We start from the raw sequence: 20,934 nt of genomic DNA, 5'->3' as shown, positions 1-20,934 counted from the left end.
ACTGTTCCCAACACGCACAACTACCTTCGCTTTAACACAGTGCTTTATTATACCTATTTGTTTATACAGGGCCATCACCACCCCACTGGGAACAGCTACCTCTCATAGATCTTGGCACTTCCAGAATTTGCACATGTAGGCCTCATTACTCAATTTCTCAGTTCCTCAGCCACTCCCCATAAAATGAAGTTCATCATCATGGTGATACCCACATCAGCTTGTCGTGAAGATGAAATAATGTAATAAAGTATTTGGCCAGTACTTAACATATAGCAAATACTCAAAAGTTAAACAATTATTTTCTGAGTGAATGGATGAAAGGAGTTTGGTAATATTCTTAGGATCAACTATTCCAATATTTTCTTTTTTCTGCTATCAGTAAAAATGACAAACTGGGCACCTCTATTCTGTAAGCTCAAACATATACCTTCCTCAAGTATGCAGTCAAGTACCACTACCACCCTGCTTCAAAACACACACACACACACACACACCCATATTGAACTTGTTTAAAATATTCTCCCAGCATTCTTTAAATAGTCATACCCAAATTATCCCCAGGCATCAAATAAGCTCATCACCATCAGGGAGGACATCCTGATACCAACATAGTACCAATTTAAATACCTGGTCCCACATGGCATCAAGCCTACTGAGCCAAACAGCCACTTTCACTACGGCTATTATTAAGGTTCATTCCCCTCATTCCTTCCCAGGTTTTTTTCTTTGACCAAAGCAAGCACACTGTTCAGGAGGAACATTTGCATTCCCTTTCTCCTACCCCCAGGCAGACACTTAGGTGCCAAATGAAACTGAACACAAACATTCCAAAGTGGCTGTCACAGAACATTTGTTTGGGAACCCAAGGAGCTGTGTGAGCTCTTCCACCTAACCAAGGCTTATAGGAGCCCATGTCCAAAAGGTCAAAGTGAGTTCCATCGCAGAAAACAAATTCTAACACTGAAAACCCAAATGCACCTCGGAACGAGTGGGCCGTCGGTGGCTGTAGGATGGACCCGGCAATGCTCACCTGTGCACTCAAATGGAAACTATGGATGACAGGTGGAGGGCGTTAAATTTCCCAGCTGATCCATCATCCATGACTTCTCTAAAGCCCCTGTGGACAAGGGACCTCAATAGTAAACAGTGGCTGCTTTTTTTTTTTTTTTTTTTTTAACAGCTTACCTATACAACCCATTATCACCAACCCTACCGATAAGGCTATTTCATGTTTATACAGTACGCATTTATCAAGAAGAGAGTGAGTGAGTGAGTGAGTGAGTGTGTGTGTGTGTGTGTGTGTGTGTGATACTTCTCTGGTGCTGGGATACTTACTATCTTTGGGTAGCTGTTGAGTATTGAGAATACCATGACGTCATGGATCTTTTTTAAGAAAGACATGGAAGAAGGTAACGATTCAAGAGTAAAATGGAGATCACAAAAACTAACTTCTACTGGAAAGTAATCTCTTTGGGAGGGGACATTCAGTCGATGGGATCCTGTAAAAAGGTAGACTGAAACTTGACTCCTGCCTTGAAAGCAGCTCAAGCTAGACCGAGAGGGAAAGGTAGTTGAAGCAAATTGTTTGCTGAGTAGAGAGGTACATTGAAGCAATCTTGAATGTCAGGTTTAGACTTGTGTGGAGAACAGGAGTGCCGAAGGATCTGGGGCCATCAGGAGATCCAGCAGCATGGTACAGGGATGGATTGAGAAAGCATATTAGAAAAGGAAAGCTGCTAAATTTACTAATATGAGCCAGGATAAAGAAATGAGTGAGCTAAACATAAAGGCCAGCAGGTACAGAACTGGTCCAATTCCTGCGGCACAGCTTGTGAATAAAATTAAATATAATTAGCCCAATGGTCTGTGACACAGATATTTAGTAAATTTAGTGAAATCTTCAAAGCAAAAGATATTTGTTTTTGTTTACATGTTCATTTCAGAAAGTTTAGAAAGTACAGAAAGCATCAGAAAATAAAAATTATCTGTAATCCACCAGATAACTTTTATTAATTTTAAAAATATATTTGTTTATGTATATTTTTAATGAATTGGCATCATATAGTATAAAACTTTCAAATCTGTGCTTTTCATTTAAGTTATAACATTGATAATATCTCCTCAATTAAAATGTAGTCAGAAGCTGGAAGAGACAAAATCAGATTCTCTCATACAGCCTTCAGAGAGAGACTAACAATGTTGACACCTTGATTCCAGATTTCTGGTCTCCAGAACTGTGACAGAATACATTTCCTGTTGTTTTCTTTAAAAACATGGCTTTTAATGGCTACATCATATTCTCTTTCAGGAATTATACCATAGTTTACTTAGCAATTTCCCTAAGTTAGACGTAGAGTCTTTGTGAATTTTCACTATCACAAGTAACTCTGGAATAATCATTCCTACAAATAAATCTTTGTGCATGCTCCTTATTTCATTAGCGTAACTTCTTAAAAATGAAAGTACTGAATCAAAGGGCTTAAAAATATTTTGATAATGCCGAAGTCCTCCAAAAAGCTGCACTAATTTATATCACCATCACAATACATAAGACTTCCCACTTTATTGTCCCATCAACAACACTGAAAATTTTGGCTTCAAAGCAAAAATATGAACCTACAAAAATTACATAAAAGCATCTCCAAAAAGAATCCTATCCAAACTATCCAATAAACAAATGCCATTGGAAACAAAGACTGCAAGTGAGCATAAGGGTTTATCAGGGAAATTTTAAAACCACTACTGGAAAAATAACAGAACTACAGGTCATATTGACAGTGGTCTTACAGTATCATTTTACTATGAAGTAGGCACATTTCCACCTAATTCTAATCTATGACTGAAATATAAGTTTATTGTATTAGATTTGATTTGGAATAAGAGACTTCAGATTTGGTTAAATTATATAAAACCATTCTGTACTTTCCCCAAGTCACAATGTAGATTCATCATAATGCTTGATACAAACCTGAGGTTGCCACATCAAATTGATCTGATACTCTTTCTGTGCTAATTATAAGAAACAATTTTCTTTATGACCTCAATATTTTGACAAAATTACTAAGCACTTTAAAAGAAGAAATGTGAGGTAAAGATTTCTATCAACTTTGAAAGAATTAACTTTACTACATGATTTCTGTCCATCTTTTTAATCAATATTCCAGCACTGTCAAGCTTTTTGCTTTAGCTTTAAGAACAAGAAATTTCAGTCAAAGCAACTTAAGGAGAAATAACTCGAACACCAGCACATCAACAAAACATCTTTTAAATAATTCGTAATCAGCCTGAAAAGTACCCAATATCACAAATAAAAATAAAACCAAAGTACATATTTACCTGATTTCCAAAAAAGAAATTTCTATTTTGAAATTTCAGTGACCAATAATAAATTATTTCTATCTACTACTAGGTTAAAAAAAAAGGCTCAATATTTAAAACTGATAAGTATGAGTCTATTACTTATCTATTTATTAATTTTAATAAAGTCCGGTCACATGCAAACTGCCGAAGGTTTCTTAAGAGAATACTGCCTAGTCCAAAATTAGAAGCAAATTCTAGGAATGATTTTCTTGTAAAATGATGTAATAAATCACCTAATGCCCTATATATAAGCCTCATAAATCTTAGATCCCAGTAAGACTTTGACAATCGTTTTTTCTCTATAGGAACAACTTGCTTAGGGACCCACATGTATAGCATACTAGAGGCCAGAAAGCCAAATGTATTCTTACATAGTTGGCTAGCTAAATCTTAAAATTATTATTCCTCAAAGTTTTAAATACTATCCAAAGCAGAAGTCTATGTCCTGCCCAAGTTCTCAAAAACTTCCAAACCTAAAAAGCTGCAAAGTCTCCTAAACCCTAGACTGTTCAATCCATACAGTTGGAACCAAATAAGTGTTTCTATCTCAATTTCGGATTAAGCTTTAGAAGCTCTTAAGCAGAGCCCAAACGTTCTGTAAGATAAAAGGAACTCACTTAAAAAAAAAAATAGAAAAAAAACCCACTTGGATTCTGCAATGCGACAAAGAAAGCCTAAATTACCCTGATGATGTATGAAATAAACTATTTTCTCTTAATGATGATTGGACTTGCTCTTCCCTGTCAATGTAATCACCACCAGAAACTACAAGAAAACACATTTTTCCTCTCATCATGTGTATATACATTTTATGTGTGTGTGTGTGCTGTTACTGGAGTCCTCGGCCAAGACTTTTTAAATGTGTTTAAGGACAAATTGCTGATCACTGGGTGGTCAGGAAAAGGGTCCAGTATGGTGGTTTTGTATAATGCTGAGCACATTAATGGGACTCACTGAAAACCATATTTATTTTTACTTGTGGCTTTTTGAGTTAGACAAAAGAGGTTAGAAGATTTTCAAAATCAAAACATAAACCCCAGATGGAATTAGGGCAAAATTACCTGGATCATTCAGGCCCAACTTACTTTCTTTTCCTGAATTTTTAACAGAATAAAGCCTTTCTCTTAATGGTGTATTTGTTTCGCGCACTCCACCTGTACAACTTGGGTTATGAAATCTTCCAAACTGTGCCTTTATTTTTAAAATAACAAGTGTCTTGTTAAAGCTACTGACACTAGAGCAACATGCCAATCCCACCTAAAATCAAACACTGTCAGGGCAACAGCAGAGGTAAAAGGTAGTAACAATATTGGGATCACCTGCATTTCTACTTGGACACAACCTCACACTTCTAGTTAAAGTGACCAGGCAGGCAGATCACAGCTCAGTACTGGCGGCAGTTAGGGCGAGAAAGGTCAAGCAGAAAAATGTGACTTTTCTCTATTGAATTTTATCACGTCAAGTAGGTTATGGTTTGGGGACACTCAACCCTCTTTTGCTACCTACGAAAAACAAAAAGAAAGAAAGAAAAAAACTTTGGTTTGCCTGATTAACTGTTTCCAAGTTTTCCCAGTGAACAGAGAAAGGTGGTTTCATACAATCTAGTCTTACCCTTAGAAGTAAACATATTGCCAACCTATCAGAAATAGATTTCTGAAGCAATTATTACCTTGATGTTAGGTAAACTAGTTAAATACAGCAATTCATAAAAAAGGCAAACTCGTCATCGTTTCTTAAATTGTTTTAGTGGTAGAGAAAATAAATAGCAAAGAAGACACAAGGTTCTAGAAAAAAGTGGAACTTGTAGTTTAAATCTTCGTCTCTCTTTGAAAAAGGAAATGTCAATAGTATTCCTTCCCTTGCAGTTAAAACAAAAGGCATGTGAATGATGCTTTTCAAAATAATACTTTATAACAAAAATAAATGGAAGGTTCCTCAGGGGAGAAGGCAATTTTTGGCTTACTGCAATTCATCTAGAGTGCACTACCATACAACTGTTTAAAATCTTGTATTAATTTTGCAGGAGACTTCTTAGGTCTCCATCTTCCCAATTTACAAGTGGACAAAGTGCTGAGGGATTATATGTATTAATTAAATCTTCCGCAAAGTTAGTTTCACTATTAGAATTTAGCTTGTACCTAACAGAATCCCAATAATCATCTCACTATCCCAACTGCTTTAGAATCAGCTTGCCGTTCTGTTAACTTTATGTTAGGGTGCAATACTTGTAAAAGTGTTTTATAGGTCACATCTAGACACATACTTTCTTGCACCTACACACTCTAAAACTCCTTTTAGAATGTCTAAGAACTCAACTAGGTGGGATCTTAAAAAGGAGAAAAATATTCTTTCTTGGGCTCCAGAAAATAAACCTGCAGGAACAGAGCCATTTAATAAGTGTCACAAATATCCTAATTACGGAATTTTGAAACGTGTTTTCAGGAGTCCCCTCCGACACACTTACTGAATTGTTTCTACCAGAGGAACGCTTCGCAGCCGGAACATTTTTATCCTTATTGCGGACGCACCACATAAAATTTACCCTCGGAAGTCAAAGTCCTACTAAAATAGGCTCGATGATCATTTGGTGAACTGTCCGTAAAGTTTTAAGCTTGGATTCCGCTCCCCACGTCGCATCGCCCTAAATTTACAAAACCTAATCACCCAGGTTCAGGGTCTTTGACTCATCAGAGAAGAATGTGGCTGAGGAGTTATCTATTAATCCAAAACGCCTCAGCTGGAAACATATTTCACTAACAACTTAGAAAGTTGAAAGGGAGGGGGCAGGGAACAGAAGATATCCTCTAAGACGAACTTTCCCCGATTTCTTCCTTAAACCACACGCAAACACCCCCCCCCCACACACACACACACACGCACACGCAACTTCCAGCGCCGGACACAGAACTAAGTCCTGACCCTGTGGGTCCCAATAATCTGAGGTCACCCAGGAGTCAGCTCTCGATTCCGCTTTTAAAATCTCGGGCAAACAAAGCTGAGCATTATACTTTCAAAAGTCTCCAAAAAGTCCTCAAGTTACGCAATTTTAGGCACGCACCCACAGAAACACACTCTCCGAAGAGACACCCTGCCGGGGCTACAGTCTGGGGCAATTCCCAGCCCCTGGACTGCGGCGCCCCGGGACCAGCGCCCGCGCCCGCCCGGCCGCCCGCACTGGGGGGAAAGCGCGGCTTGGGTCCCGGGTCGCACCCGCCACCGCACAGAGCCACTCAGTCAGTACCTCTTCCTCCTGAAGGTTGGCCTCGTTCGGGGTGTTCTCCTTCTCGGCTTTGACGCCGTTGTTCATCTTCCCGGTCCTCCCTCGCCGGGCAGGGCTGGGCGCGGGGCTGGGCGAGGGCGCGCTCGCCCGCTGTTCCCTTCCCCGGGCGCGGCGGCTGCGGCCGGGGCAGCGGCGTCTGGACTTCGGGCTCCGGGCGACCCAGGAAGTGCGCGAGACCCGGCAGGGCGAGGCGAGGCGCGGGCGGGCTGAGCAGGGGACGGAGACAATCGGGACCCGGGCGCGAGACCTGGACAGGGAGGCGGGCTCGAGGGAAGGAAGAAAGGATGGGGCGAGGACGCGCGTCCCAGGAGTGACCCCAGGGAGTTGGGGATGGGGCCGGGTAGGGGCTGGGGGCGGCCGCAGCCCGAGCCTAGCAGCTGCTGGAGGGAGGGGGCGAGGGGCGCCGGGAGAGGCGGAGCGGCGGGGCGCGGCTGGGACACGGGGACCGGGGAGTCGCTGAGTGCGCGCTCCTGGCTGGCTCTGGGAAGTCCGGGATCCGAGCAGCGCCCTTTCTCTCGCCTTCCTCCCTCCCCGCTCCCCGCTCCCCTCCCTCGCCTCCTCCCTCCGCCCTCCCTGGACGTGGACTGCAGCCCGTCGCCGGCAGGAACGCGACGCGGACCGCGAAGCCCCCGCGGGAGGAGGGGCGGCGCCGACGGCAGCGGCCCCGCGGCCCAAAGCCGTGCGCGCGGGACGGACCCCGGGCGGAAGCGCCGACCCCCGCCCCCGACTCCCCTGGAGGTCGCGGGGCTGGGGCCGCGGAAGGAGGGGAGGTCAGGCTCTCCCGGGGGCCCTGCCCCTGGGGGCCCTGACGGCTGTGCGGGGCCCGAGTGGGCGAGCTAGTGCTCGTGAGCTTGGAGGAGCCAGGCCCTGCCAGCGCGCCCCCCGAGAAGTGCGATGTGTTACTCTTGTTTGGTGGCTTCTCCCGAGGGATTTACACCCACATCCCTAAGCCTAGTCCTCCTTTTCTGTCCCGGGTTACACCCATTTCTTCCCTTCTAGTTGGCAGCTGAAAATGACAGCATGCAAGAACTCCAGTGACACCCGGGGACAGCCCGCGCCCGGCGGCCGTTCTCAGGGCGCTGCTTGGAGCCCACCTCGAAAGCTACGGGGTCCTCCAGAACCCCTGCAGTGTCCCCGCAACGCCGCCTTGCTCTCCGCTAGGCTCCCCGTGGCCGCTGCTCAGACTCCTCTCACAGTCCTTATCAGATTGTTCTGGAATTATGTTTACCTGGCTGTCTTTCTCACTCTTTTGAGAGAGATCCTCCCTGGAAGACAAGACCATACCTTTTAATCCCACGGCTTTTTAAATACTCTACCTGGTATATTAGCAGACACTCGATACATATTTGTCGGCTAAAGGAACATTCCTTACGGCGCGCCGAAGTGGAGGCCAATACAGAGTAACTGCAGAGGGTCAAAGCAGCTTGAAGGAGAAAGGGGCTAGGCATTCTGGGAGGTCAGCGCACGACGCTTTATGCACCAGCCACGCAAGGACCATGTGTTTTCCTTTTCTCACCTGTGAACTAGGAGTTTTATTTATCTCCCAGGAGTTTGCTATTAGAGGAGATTTTAGTTTGATAGAGCCATAGCACCTAGCACCCATTCTTACCCCGTTTAAATTTACGATACATGGAACTTAACATTATTAAGATAATTTCCACTTTTCCCGCGCCATGGAGAGCTTTTCCAATATTGTATTATTTAAGCTTTCAAACGTGACTGCTACAAGCACATAAATTTAAAACTCCATGTATCAGTAGGTTCTCCCTCACTTTCCACCTCCACGAATTCTCTCTCCCAGCACAGACCGATCACAATTTCTATTTATTTATTTATTTGCCTGCTCACCGTTTATCTCTCCCCCCCCCCCCACTAGACATTCTTTACCCTATACTGGTTTTAAGTGCTGCTGGGTATGGGTGAGGGTGGCAGTGGGAATTGGAGATAAGGCTCCCGCTGTTAGGGAGTTTAAAGTGGTGTTGTGGAGACAAGATACCCAAAACAACTCCACGGTAACGGAATCTCAGATCTTGGTTCAAATTGTGGAAAGCAAAGAAAATATTTGCTTGAAGAACAGTAAGAAGAGAAAAACAGTAGTGAAACTTGAATTTCACATTGGATTTTTCTTGGTGATTAGGGGAGTCTGAAGATTTTGATAAAGAGATTTAATTGCTGTCACGTTGCCATTTCTCCCTGTGAGGGGGAAAAAAAATGTATCCTGGATGAAAATAAACACAGAGTCTATTGAAATTGCAGCTGAAGTTCAGAAGAGGCAAGGGCTGCAATTAATCTGGAAACTTGGACAGCTGTTTCCATTTCCAGTTCCTCTCTTGGTTATATGCGGAACCACAAGGGGGCAATGTCTTCCTGAGCAATGGCTAAGTGGTGGTCTTGGGCCCCTGTGCTGACCAACAATGCCAGCACTTTACCCTCCTTGGCCTTTCTTGCCTGTTACGGAGTACACGTCATAGAAAAGCACTGTCTTGCTGGAGTCTGGCAAAGGCCCAAGAAAAATGACAGTTGAACTAGTCATTGATGATGGTTCCAGTCAGACTCCACTTTTAAGTAGGTGGAAGATGCGTAATTCCAGGATTCTGGGAGAACTTCCCCCACCCCCACCCCCACCCAGGGAAATGTGGCTTAATTCCAAACATAGAACCTGATACCTTTGTCTTTAAGCCAAGTCAGCACTTTGTTCATTGTTAAAAGTCAAAAACCTCTGGGATAAAAAATTAATAATAAAAGAATAAGTTCCATGAGTGGAACCTTGTCTAAATTGTTCATTATTATGTTCCCAACATCTAGATAGTGGGTAACACATAGTAGGCACTCACTAATTATTTTTATATACATGAGCACACCGTCTTATCGGTTTTGATTCTCGGGCTCGAATGACATTATCAGGTCCTTCCAAGACCCTGCAGGAAGGACTGAATCAGTGGAGGCATCTCAGCACGGAGAGCCACCACAAGGGCACTAGGCAGATTCATGGTAGCAGTCTTTAGTCACTACTTTGCAGAGGGGAGACCCTAAATAGAGAACTTGTGCAGAATGGGACAACTGATGAGATTTCAAGAAATAAAACATAAAATTGCACTGCTCAGCACAAGGGCCCAAGACCACCAGTTAACTGACACATCGAATGGTTGACAACAAAGCGGGGAGATCTAGAAGATAGTCAGTGGTGAGCTTGAAGTTCAGGTGGTTTCAGAAAAAGTGTATGGGGATGGGGTAATATGCCAGTAAAAGGAGGACTCCTATTTTGTCCTTTCATTAAGGCTGGTTTAGACTTATTTGAAAGAACAATATAGTCGTGTTGCCAACAAAACTCAATGAAAACCTGTAAATTTGGCTATTTATAAAAACATGTGAGTGTGGAAAAAGTGTGTGTATCTGTGAGGGCAGAGGGGGGAATGTATGTTCATTCAGGATGATCTTTATGACCTGTTTACTACATCAAAGAAAGTTTCTAAAGTGAGATATCCTCAGTAGCAATAGTTTCCAGACACACCAAGAATTATAAGACAACAAAGGGATTTTATATCCTAGAAAAACAGGGCCAATGACCAAGAAACATCTGCTTTCTTTCCTGCCTGCCACCCTACTGCATTGCTTCTGGTTTACCAGGTTACATGCTAGATTGATAAGAAAATATTCTATGCACCTATAGTTTTTATTACTCATTCTATTTCTCTGTGTTCACTTTGAGGTGTGCTTTAAGAAATCAAACCTATAATTGTGTCTTAAATGTTTGTCTCTGGTAATTACAGACATTAAAAGTCTGGTTTGAGGCATAGACTTTGTACCTATGTTAGCACTGCAACAGGCAGCTGCAGTATCTACCATATGTGTTGTGATAGTAAACTCTTCTTCATCCCCTGCTGGACCTAAAATATATTTGAGGCCAGAAGCCGTTTTTTGGTTTTTGTCATCCTTAATATTTCTTTCTCTTCTACCCACTCCCACCTATCTCCAGGCCATCATAATCTTCCCCTGAGTTTATTTATTACTTTTTAACTGTGGCTAAAAATCACACAACACAGTATATACCATCTTGGCCATTTTTAAGTGTATAGTTCAGTAGTGTGAAGTATAGTCACATTGTTATACAACATTCTCCTGATCTTTACCTCCTAAATACTTCTGAGATTCAATCACTTCCCTCCAATTATTTGTGGAAACTCACACAGCCATGTAGAGAGGCTCATGTAGGAGAGAATTACAGCCCCAGCTGAGCATTCAGTGGACAGCCGGAACCAATTGCCAGCCTTGTGAGGGAGTAATCTTGGAAGTGGATAATCCAGCCCTAGTTTAGCCCCAGCTGACGCCACATGAAAGAGAGATGAGCTGTCTTCACTGAGTTGAGCCCAAATTGCAAAATTGTTAGCAAAAAAGTGAATGCTATTGTTTTAAAACACTAAGTTCTTGGATGGTTTATTTTACAGCAATAGATAATTGAAACATATTTGCCTACCTAGACGTGAGATCCTGCTGTCACAGAAACCTAAACCTGTGGCAGTGGCTTTGGGACCAGGTGGAAGTTAGAAGCTAGAAGAACTTCCAGGAATCTGCTAGTGAAGAGCATTATTAAAGGACAGTGAAAGTATTGCTATCACAGACTGGAGTAAAGGGAACCCCGTTTATATGCTGGAAGAACAATTAGCTAAATTAAGCCTTTGTTATATGAAAGAAAAGATACCTAATGAACATGTGGATCTGGCTAAGGAGATAGTTGGATAGAATGTTGAAAGGGTTGAATGGTTTCTTTTAGATACTTACGATATAGTACAAGATACATGACATGAGCTGAAAAAAAGGAACTGTTCCATATTCAATCAGAATTTAGAGGAAACAAAGAAGCCAGGACTTACAGGATTTGAAATAAAACTAGTTGTCATTCTTAGCTTCTCCAGAGGACAAAACTCTCAAAATAAGAAATAGCCTAATGGCAAAGGTCCAGTCTAAGGTGATATCATGAAAGTATAGCCTTACGTGAAGTTCAAGACAAGGGTGTAGCTCGAAGACTCTGTAGTAGAAAGCCTCTATAATGACCCCCAATGATCCCTACCTCCTGATATTCAAGCCCTTGTGTAATCCCCTCCCCTGAGTGTGAGCTGGAACTAATGACTTGCTTTTAATAAATAGAGCATGGCAAAAGTGATGGATATTACTACCAGGTTAGATTACAGAGACCATGGTTCCCAACTTACATACCCTCTCTTGCTCTCTCACGTGCTGTCTTTGATGGAAGCCAGCTGTTATGATGTGAGCTGCCCTATGGAGAGGCCTATGTGACAAGAAACAATGGAGGCTTCCATCCAAGAGTCAGAAAGGAACTGTGGCTTTCCAGCAACTCACCAGGAAATGAATCCTGCCAACAACCATGTGAGAGAGCTTAGACGTGAATCTCCCTAAGTGCAGCCTTAGAGAGACCTATTATGGACCAAAGGTTAAAATCTCTACAAAATTCATATTATAAAGCAATATCCCAATGCAGTACTATAGGGCTTTGGGGAAGTAGTAAGGTTATATGAAGTCGTGAGAGTGGATCACCCATGATGAGATGAGTGCCCTTATAAGAAAAGAAAGACACCAAAGCTTCCTCTTTCTACCATGTGAGGATACAATGAGAAGGTGGCCATCCATAAAGCAGGAAGATGGCCCTCACCAAGAAACAAGCTGACTGGCACCTTGATTCAGGACTTCCCAACCTCCAGAACTATGAGACATGACTGTCTGTTGTTTAAGCCATCTGGTCTGCGATATTTCATTAATGGTAGCCTGAGTCAACTAAAACAAGACTATAGCCTGGCTGATAATCTTAACTGCAGTCTTCTAGAGACCATGAGGAAGGGGGACCGAGCTAAGCAGAGCCTTGGATTCCTAACAGAAATTGTGAGATAATCTCAGATTGTTGTTTTAAGCCATTAAGTTTGAGGGTAACTTGTTATATAGCAATAGATAAGTTGATACCTCAGAAAGATTAAGATAGTACCTCATAGATCTTTTTACTAGCAGGGCTTCTAAGAATTGAAATGTTGCCCATAACAGTCTCACACTTGCCCAAGGTAGAGAAAAAAATATAAATATGATTATATACTCACCTGTATATGAGATTATTATAAATTGAAGTATAAGAAACTAAATCTATGGCTATTTAAAATCTCTACTAACTTGCACTAAAGTAGAGATTTTTCATAATGAGTAGAGGCCTCTGGAACTTCAACTTTACAGGCAGGAAGCAGGTTGAGTAAGCTACTCATCTACAATTACGGGCTATTTCCAAAAGGGAAGATGACTTAAGATGGAGGAAAGAACCACTGAAAATCATTTCTGAAGAGCAGAAGTGGACTGAAGTAAGAAACTGATATCATTTGACTAGTTGGATTTCAGAATTGCTATGGATCACTTTCCATGTCTTTCTTATTTTCTCCCCTTTTGGAATGGGAGTATCTATTATAGGTTTTCTGCCCCTGCCTTACCATTAGATATTAGATAAATGAGAGACAGATTCTTTGTCTCTTTAGTTCACTGGTCTTCAGATCAAGAGGAAACATGTCCGAGGTGCCATAGTTAAGGAACCGCATCCAAGGAGCCGCATCTACATTTGGATCTGACTTAGATGCTGATATCCTAGACCAGAGTTGGCAAACTTTTTCTGTATAGCATCAGGTAGTCGATATTTTAGGCTTCGTAGTCACATGTGTGATCTCTCTCTCACATTTTTGTTTTTGTTTTTCATAACCCTGTGAAAATATAAAAACCATTTTTATCTCAGGGGCTATACAAAAATAGTCTGCAGGTCAGATTTGGCCCTTATGCTGTGGTTTTTCAACTCTGTCCTAGGCTATGAAATGACGTGTAATGGAATAAGATATTCGGATATCTTAGAGGAAGAAATGGTGTATTTTTCCTATGGGGCGGGGGTAAATGTATTGTTGTGGCCATAGGGTGGATGGTGGTAGTCAGTCTTCAAACGCAGTCCCACGTTACATCACCTTTTTGTGCATGCTCACCCCTCTTGCCATTAAGCATTGGAGCTTATACGCCCTTCCCTTAAATCTGAGCTGGCCCTGTTTCTGCTTTGACCAATAGAATATGGAGGAAATAAAATTCTAGGAATTCTGAGCCCAGGCATTAAAAATTCTGGCAGCTCCTGTGTCCTCCTTCTTGGTGCTCAGCTTCTATATAATGACAAAGCCCAAACGGTTACCCAGAGTGGCCCACATGGAGGAAATTCAAGCCCTAGCCCTTCCGCCCCTACCCCCTACCTGAGCTACCTGCAACATTCAGCACCAGCAACCAGCCTTGCGAGGTCTTTTATGTTGATCCATGCTAGCTGATATCACGTGGAACAGAGATAAACTGTCTTCCCAAAACACTGCCCAAACTGTAAATATACTTGTGAGCAAATAAATGATTATTGTTTTAAGCCATTTATAGTATATGTGATTTCAATTTTTACTTCAGAAAAATAATTAACGAATGCCTCTGGCCTTTTAGAGAGTCATTTATAAACAAAGGGTTAAATGCTAAATTTAAGAAGTTTAAATATCTATTGTACTCTAACTTATCTAGAATGTAGAGGATCTATAAGTGAGTGTTAGAAGGTAAGGCTAAAGATTTAGTTCATTTAGTCATAATTAAAAACTACCATTTAGAAAGGTATCTTCAGTGTCTAGTAAGGTAGATTTGAGTGAGGCAAGACAGGAGATAAGAAAAAATGACTTTGAATGACTCATGATAAGCAGTGAAAAAAGGATGGAAATGAAAGCCATTTCCAAAAGGGAAGTTACATAATTTGACCAATGATCAAATGTAGCGGACAAGGAAAAACAAAGGCATTTGCTGTAACAGCCAGGTTTCAAGGATTTTATGATGGCCAACTCCAAAAAGAAAAGAAAAAGATACAGATGTCCAGAGGAGAAAGAAGCCTTGATTGTATAGATAGATGAGGAGTTTAGCATCAAGCATATGAAGTTTGCTAGTGTCAGGATCATGCCGATTGTTGGAAAATGAGGTTGTAGCCCAGAAGAGATAGGAGATAAACCATATATTTGAGTGCCATCTGAACTGAAGTCATAGGTGGGCTTTAACAATAACAAGGTGGGAGAACAGAGTCTTAAGAAATATCTATGCTTAGGGCAAAGAGAAAGACCAGCCAGAAAAGAGGTAGACCAAGCAGTCAGATGCAAGAGGAGACAAGCACACAGATAAAAGTAATAGCTGCTAGCATCACTAAACAGGGGACCATGCTACAAACTCTACATAGATTGTCACATTTTATTGTTTGCAAATGGCAGATTAAACATAAACATTTTTATCCACTCTGTTCCAAAACCTCTAATAAAAGCACAGAAAGGATTTGTTATTGTCATTATTTTAAGACATAAAATAACAAGGGTAAAGAGAATGAAAGAAAAAAACAGCAATAAAATTTGGGAAGCTGCAAAGCATATAAATAAATACTGAGGAAACTTAATCATGAGCTGGATGGGGGAAAATTGAGAAGCAACCTTACACTGAAGAATCCCCAAAAGACTCAAGCCTTGATAGCAGCTGGCACCTTGAAGTGAGAGTGAAAATGGGACTGTCACCTGGAGGATTGATCCAAAGGAAAGTGGTTTATACCCAGATACACTCCACCCGCCGCGCCCCACCCCTGGAGGATTGATCCAAAGGAAAGTGGTTTATACCCAGATACACTCCACCCGCCGCGCCCCACCCCCAACATTTTATTGTTGAATCAACATTTTAAATTACTCTCCTTTTTGGAATAGCCAACAGGAAGAAAAAAAGGGCATTTCTTTTTTATCCTTTTTTTCCTTTATAGGTACTGAATTTACTGCTAGGGATTGGAATAACCTTGGGATTTGAGTAAACTTGCAATGAGTGACAAAAGGGGAATTAAAAAAGACAACTTCCTATATTGTGGCTATTATATCTGTATGCATAATAATTAATGTGAAATTTATATGCTTGTAATTTGTAAATGCTAAGGGGACCATGTGCATCAGGGGAAGTTATAAAGAAAAAAATATTAATGTTCAGAACTCCCTTGTTTTTTTCTTTTGACCTTTTGCCCTATTGACCCCCTTCATTCATTTCTCCCATCTCTCAACTCCCACCCACGTCTGGCAACCACCAGTCTGTTCTCTGTATTGATGAGTTTTTTTCTGTTTTTTAAGATTCTGTATATAAGAGAGATCACACAGTATTTGTTTTCCTCTGTCTGACTTATTTCACTTAGCATAACGCCCTCGAGGTCAATCCATGTCATCACAAATGGTGTTTCATTCTTTTGCAGATGTATAATATTCCATTATATTTATATTTATATTTACATATATATATGGTATATGCATCACAATTTCTTTAGCCATTCATTCATTGATAGTTGGTCATTTCTACGCTTTTTTGGAAAAATGTCTATTCAGATCATCTGCCCGTTTTTTAAATGGATTTTTTTGTTTTTCTATTGAGTTTTTTTGTATGTTTTGGATATTAGCCCCCTATCTGATATATGATTTATAAATATTTTCTCTCATTTGGTAGATTGCTTTTTCATTTTGCTGATGGTTTCCTTAACTGTTCAGGAGCTTTTTAGTTTGACGTAGTCCCACTTGTTTATTTTTGCTATTGGTGTCATTACCAGGAAATCAAGCATTTCTTCATTTTTATTAGACATTTATTTCTCTTCATATGAAGAAAGTGTTATCAAATCAGCTGAAGTATAATATAAATATACAAATTTTTAAGAGGCAAAAACCATGACTAATTGGGTAAGACAAGCGTCAGTGCCTGAAAAGTTGCAAAATTAGATCTTTGTGTGTGTTTGTATAAATTTAGAGTTCCAGTAATCCTAAGCATTACTATAATTTTCACCCTAAGTGACCCACTTTAAAATTCGTATCTTTCTCGAGTATGAGTAATCATCGTAAATGTAAAGTGGACATTCTCTTACTGAAAACGTTCAAAACTAGTGACTAGATATATTTATCTTGGTCCAGTGTGTTCTTTGAAAAGTATGTTTCAACTGGTTTATTAATTGGTTTGTTTTAAATTTGGTTTTTATCAATTTTTAACATATAGTTTATGGCATCATTACATACTAATACTCTATACTTGTTTTTTTCAATTAAATATATTTTATAAACATTTATAGATATAAACATCTATATTAAGACATCTACGTTTTTAAGTCTCATCTTTTGAAAATGTAGATTTCCGCTGTGTACACAAGCTCTATATGGATGAACATTTAAGTTGTTTATAGATTTTTAATATTAATGCTGTGGTGAACATCCATACACAAATATCTTTGTACATTGATTGATTATTTCCTTAGGATACATTCTAAAGAAATAACTAGGTTGCACAGTAGAGAAATTTTAAATGTTGGTATTTAGGTTTAGAAAGTTAATACAATTTTACATTCACTTCTACAGTGTGTGAGAGTACCCGTTTCATTACAGCATTCCCAACACTGGGGAAATCTTATTATCTTTTTATTATTATTATTATTATTTTTACCTTTTGACCCCCCATTTACCCACTTCTTTCATATTATTCTTTTTAATTTTCATATCTTAATTATTAGAGGGTCCAACCATCTTTTCCATCTGTTTATAACAATCTGGACTTGCCTATTATTTTTTGTGCATTTTTCTAGTGAGATGTTTGCCTTTTTCTAACTGATCTTTGAAATTATGTTGATGCTTAGGATATAATAATGAACAAGAGAGACACAGACCTTGCTTGCATGGGTTAGATAATTTGTTAAGCAGTTATGATAAAATGGAACATATGCTATAACTGAGGAAGTTCACATTTCTAGGAACTTCATAAATGTGGCAAATACATATCCCAGGTGGTCAGCAGAGGCTTCTAGGAGGATGTGACATTTCACCGAGTCCTAAAGGATGAGCAATAATGGACAGTAAAACTAGGAGTGGTAGGAGTGAAGAGTGTTCCAGTTAGAAACCAGGCTGAAGGAAAGAGAGAGGACTTTGTCTGGAGAATTGAGAAAAACTGAAGAATGAAAACAATGGTGAGAGATTAGCCTAGAGAAGTAAAGGCAGGCCAGATTAGTAAGCATTTAAGAACTTCATAAGTTACAGGAAGTAATTTGGACTTTATTCTAAGGCAGTAATAAAATATACTCATTAGAGTATTTTTAGATGCAAGTAACAACAACAAAAGACTTGACTAAAAATGATTTAAACAAGGAAAATATAAAAATTTTACATAGTGAGAAGTGTGATACTTGGGTTGGTTTATTGTTTCACTCAGCCATTCTTAATGCGTGTAATACCTCTCAAGGTCCCATAACATATCCCTTCGTAGTTCCCAAATAGTCCCATGACATATTCCTTTGTAGTTCCCAAATAGCTGCAGTAATTCCAAGCATCATATCCTTACACAAAACAATAATGTTCAATGGCCTGGAAAAGGTGGCAGACTCTGTCAACAGGAAGTAGTCTTTTCCAGAAGCTTCTATCAGAATTCCCTGTCTCTCATTGGCCAGAACCAGATTACATGGGAATCTCTAGCTACACTGAATGCTGGGAAAATAGGTATCTGGCATTTTCATCTTTTGTAATGGGAGATGGTATCTATCTGCAAGAAAGAAAGGGAACCATAATAGCTATTAGATAGGAAACCAACAGTGTTGCTCGAGAATTTCAAGGAGTTTGAGCAAACAAGTGATGTAATCAGATTTACATTTAATATTCTTTCCCTCCAGGTCTTCTTCATCATTTCATTCTTCATTACCCCCATCCTGTACCTTCAACCACCACTTTTCTATCTAGTTCTCTCACTTTTTTTCAAGCAAAATGAACTCATTCTCTACAGCATCTCTAAAATTCATGACCATTTGATTTAATTCTAATATAATTCTGACGATATCTATAGCATGTGACATGAACACTTCAGAAAGTGCCTTAGCTGATATTAAAATATGTATATTCTAAAATTACTAACAGTTTGGGTTTCAAGCATGCTCAGGTAGGCTTGGTATATTTTATTTTAACCACAACTTACTTAATATCCATCATTATAATAAGAAAATGATATATTCACTTAGGTTGTGTGCCTGGCACATAGTCAATAAATATTTGTAGATGAATAGCTTTTAAGTGAAAAATAGTTTCTAAACTATGCCTTTACTTCACCACCTTTAAAAAAATGGGAGCAAGGATATGAATTTTGCTGGAATATTCATTCACTTTTAAAGACTAAATAGTGACAGCCTCATCTGATACTTCCATTATATCTCTTTATGCCATATTTAAAACATGTGAAAACCATTTTGGGAAGACTTGGTTGGATAATTCCTATTTTCAACCATGATATAAATCTACTTATTTTCTTTCAAGTTTGATGCCACATTAGGTAAGCATTCTGGAAAATGTTAAATGTTTTTTTTTTTTTTTTTTTTTTAAGCGTTATGTGTTCTGAAGCTGTCTGGAATTTTTTTGAGTGCTGATCTTGACTTCTGCTGAGCAGACATGATCAGACTTGTTATCACAGATTATGGGCTATAACCAACCTGGTCTGATTCAGCAAATTTTATCTGCATCTTGAATGTCAGTCTGAACTGAACAGCAGCAGCCAGTCAAGAAATATTAAAGAACATATGTGTGGAGATTATGAAAGAAGGTGTATGCTTCAGCTTCTGTACCATAATCACTAACATTTTAAGTACTTGTTGGTACTTCCATTAAAAGTTAAATGTTTTCAAATGAGTTATATATGAATACTTTATATTAGCTATTATCGAACTAATGAGCTTTTGAGTTATACATGATAAAATATGAACAATGGTTTTATCATGGGTTATTGCTTATGTTGATTCATGATTCTTTTGAGTGAGACTGGTGTCATGGAAATTGCAGCAAATTTAGAGATATTGAACCCAGCCTCTGCCATTTGTAAGTATCAGCTTTGGGAAAGGTGCTTCATCTTTAGATGAAGGTTTCCTTATTTGTAAAATTGGACTGGAGAATGGCTTCCATCCTGCTTATAGTCAAGACTATATTAGAGAGTACACATATTTCTTTTAACAGAAGTACAGACATAAATTAGGACATAAGTCACCAGTCCCTAAGTTCCTTGATTGATATGCTTACACATGACCACATGAAATAAATTTGCCTTAAGCAATGTCTCTACAATACAGAATGAATTGCTAAAACATAACCTGCTTCTCTGGAGATTAACTCAGCTTAGCTAAGGACATGGTATTTCTTCATCTTTATGATGAAATACGAACTTCCTATTAAAACAGGTATCCTTTATTTGAAAAGGGTGAGTAGGATGATTCTCAAAAAAGAAGAAAAAAAAGAAAGAGCATTCCAGATGGTTAAATTTAGGTCTGAGCCCATTCTGAGAATAGCGTCTGGCCCTAGGTTCACAGTACTACATTTTTATTGAATTTTGAACTGTGTGCAATTTCTTCATTTTAAACTTTTGCTTTTCAATATATAGTTGTTCTTGAGATTGTGGCAATAATCACATTGACCTTAGTAGGTCTGCCTCCTTTTCTGATTGATCTATTTCTATAATATTTTTACTAATTAATCCACATTTTTTATTTGCTGAAATATTTTCACTAAAGGCCTATAAAGAAATATTGATATTTTATAGCCACATGAACCTTCATTTCTTCTTCCATTTAAAGAATTTTCTTTCATCTATTTACCATAAAGAAGAGGTTATTTGAGTATTCTGCCCTGCGTCTGACTACAAATTCGGGACTCCCCTCACTTTTTTTTGTTTATAATTTTTTCTATTTCTTTTTTCTTTTGAAATAATTTCAAACTTATGAAGAAAACTGCAAGAATAGTACAGGGAATCCCCATATACTGTTCACCCAGAGACACCATCAGTTTTCATTAACCGTCTCAATAATGTCCTTTAAAGTAACAGGATCTAATCTAGGGTTATGTGTGTTTGTGTATTTTGTGTCTCTTCAGTGGCCTTAAGTCTAGAATACTTCCTTGGTTATTTTGTAGAATATCCCCCTGACATTTCTTACCTCATGATTAGGTTAAGGTTATGCGTTTTTGGCAGGGATGTCACAGAAATGATGCTGTGCTTTTCTTCCTGCATCCCCATCATATAGCACATGTCAGTTTATCACAAAATAATTGTAATCATGTCTGATGGCAAAATTACTTTTTTCCGCCTATAAAACTAATCACTGTTTTGTGGGAAGAAACTTTGAGGCTGTGTAAATATCCTGTTCTCATCCAACTTTCACCTTCTGGTTTTAGCATCAATCGATGTTC

At 39.5% G+C, this 20,934-nt stretch overlaps 1 protein-coding gene across 9 annotated transcripts in view; it reads right to left on the bottom strand.

Moving 5' to 3' along the window:
- The window catches only part of RBPMS (RNA binding protein, mRNA processing factor), a 149,996-nt gene extending 142,773 nt beyond the window's left edge, over positions 1-7,223 (bottom strand). For 3 of the 9 annotated variants that reach the window (XR_004953358.1, XR_004953359.1, XM_016136143.2), the window contains exon 1: positions 6,602-7,196. Coding sequence is in view for 5 of the 9 variants with exons in the window: in XM_016136143.2 (XP_015991629.1) it covers positions 6,602-6,667 (66 nt within the window). In the remaining 4 variants the exon portion in view is untranslated. Of the gene's footprint in view, positions 1-5,824; positions 6,549-6,601 lie in introns of those variants that run through there. The other 6 variants (XR_004953357.1, XM_036228710.1, XR_004953356.1 and 3 more) reach the window with 5 other exon arrangements.
- Positions 7,224-20,934: the final 13,711 nt, after the last annotated feature.

The sequence above is a fragment of the Rousettus aegyptiacus genome, unplaced genomic scaffold (assembly GCF_014176215.1).
Source record: "Rousettus aegyptiacus isolate mRouAeg1 unplaced genomic scaffold, mRouAeg1.p scaffold_m13_p_11, whole genome shotgun sequence".
Lineage (NCBI taxonomy): Eukaryota > Metazoa > Chordata > Mammalia > Chiroptera > Pteropodidae > Rousettus > Rousettus aegyptiacus.
Note: the sequence above shows the minus strand (reverse complement) of the source record. Positions and strands in the feature narration are given on the sequence as shown.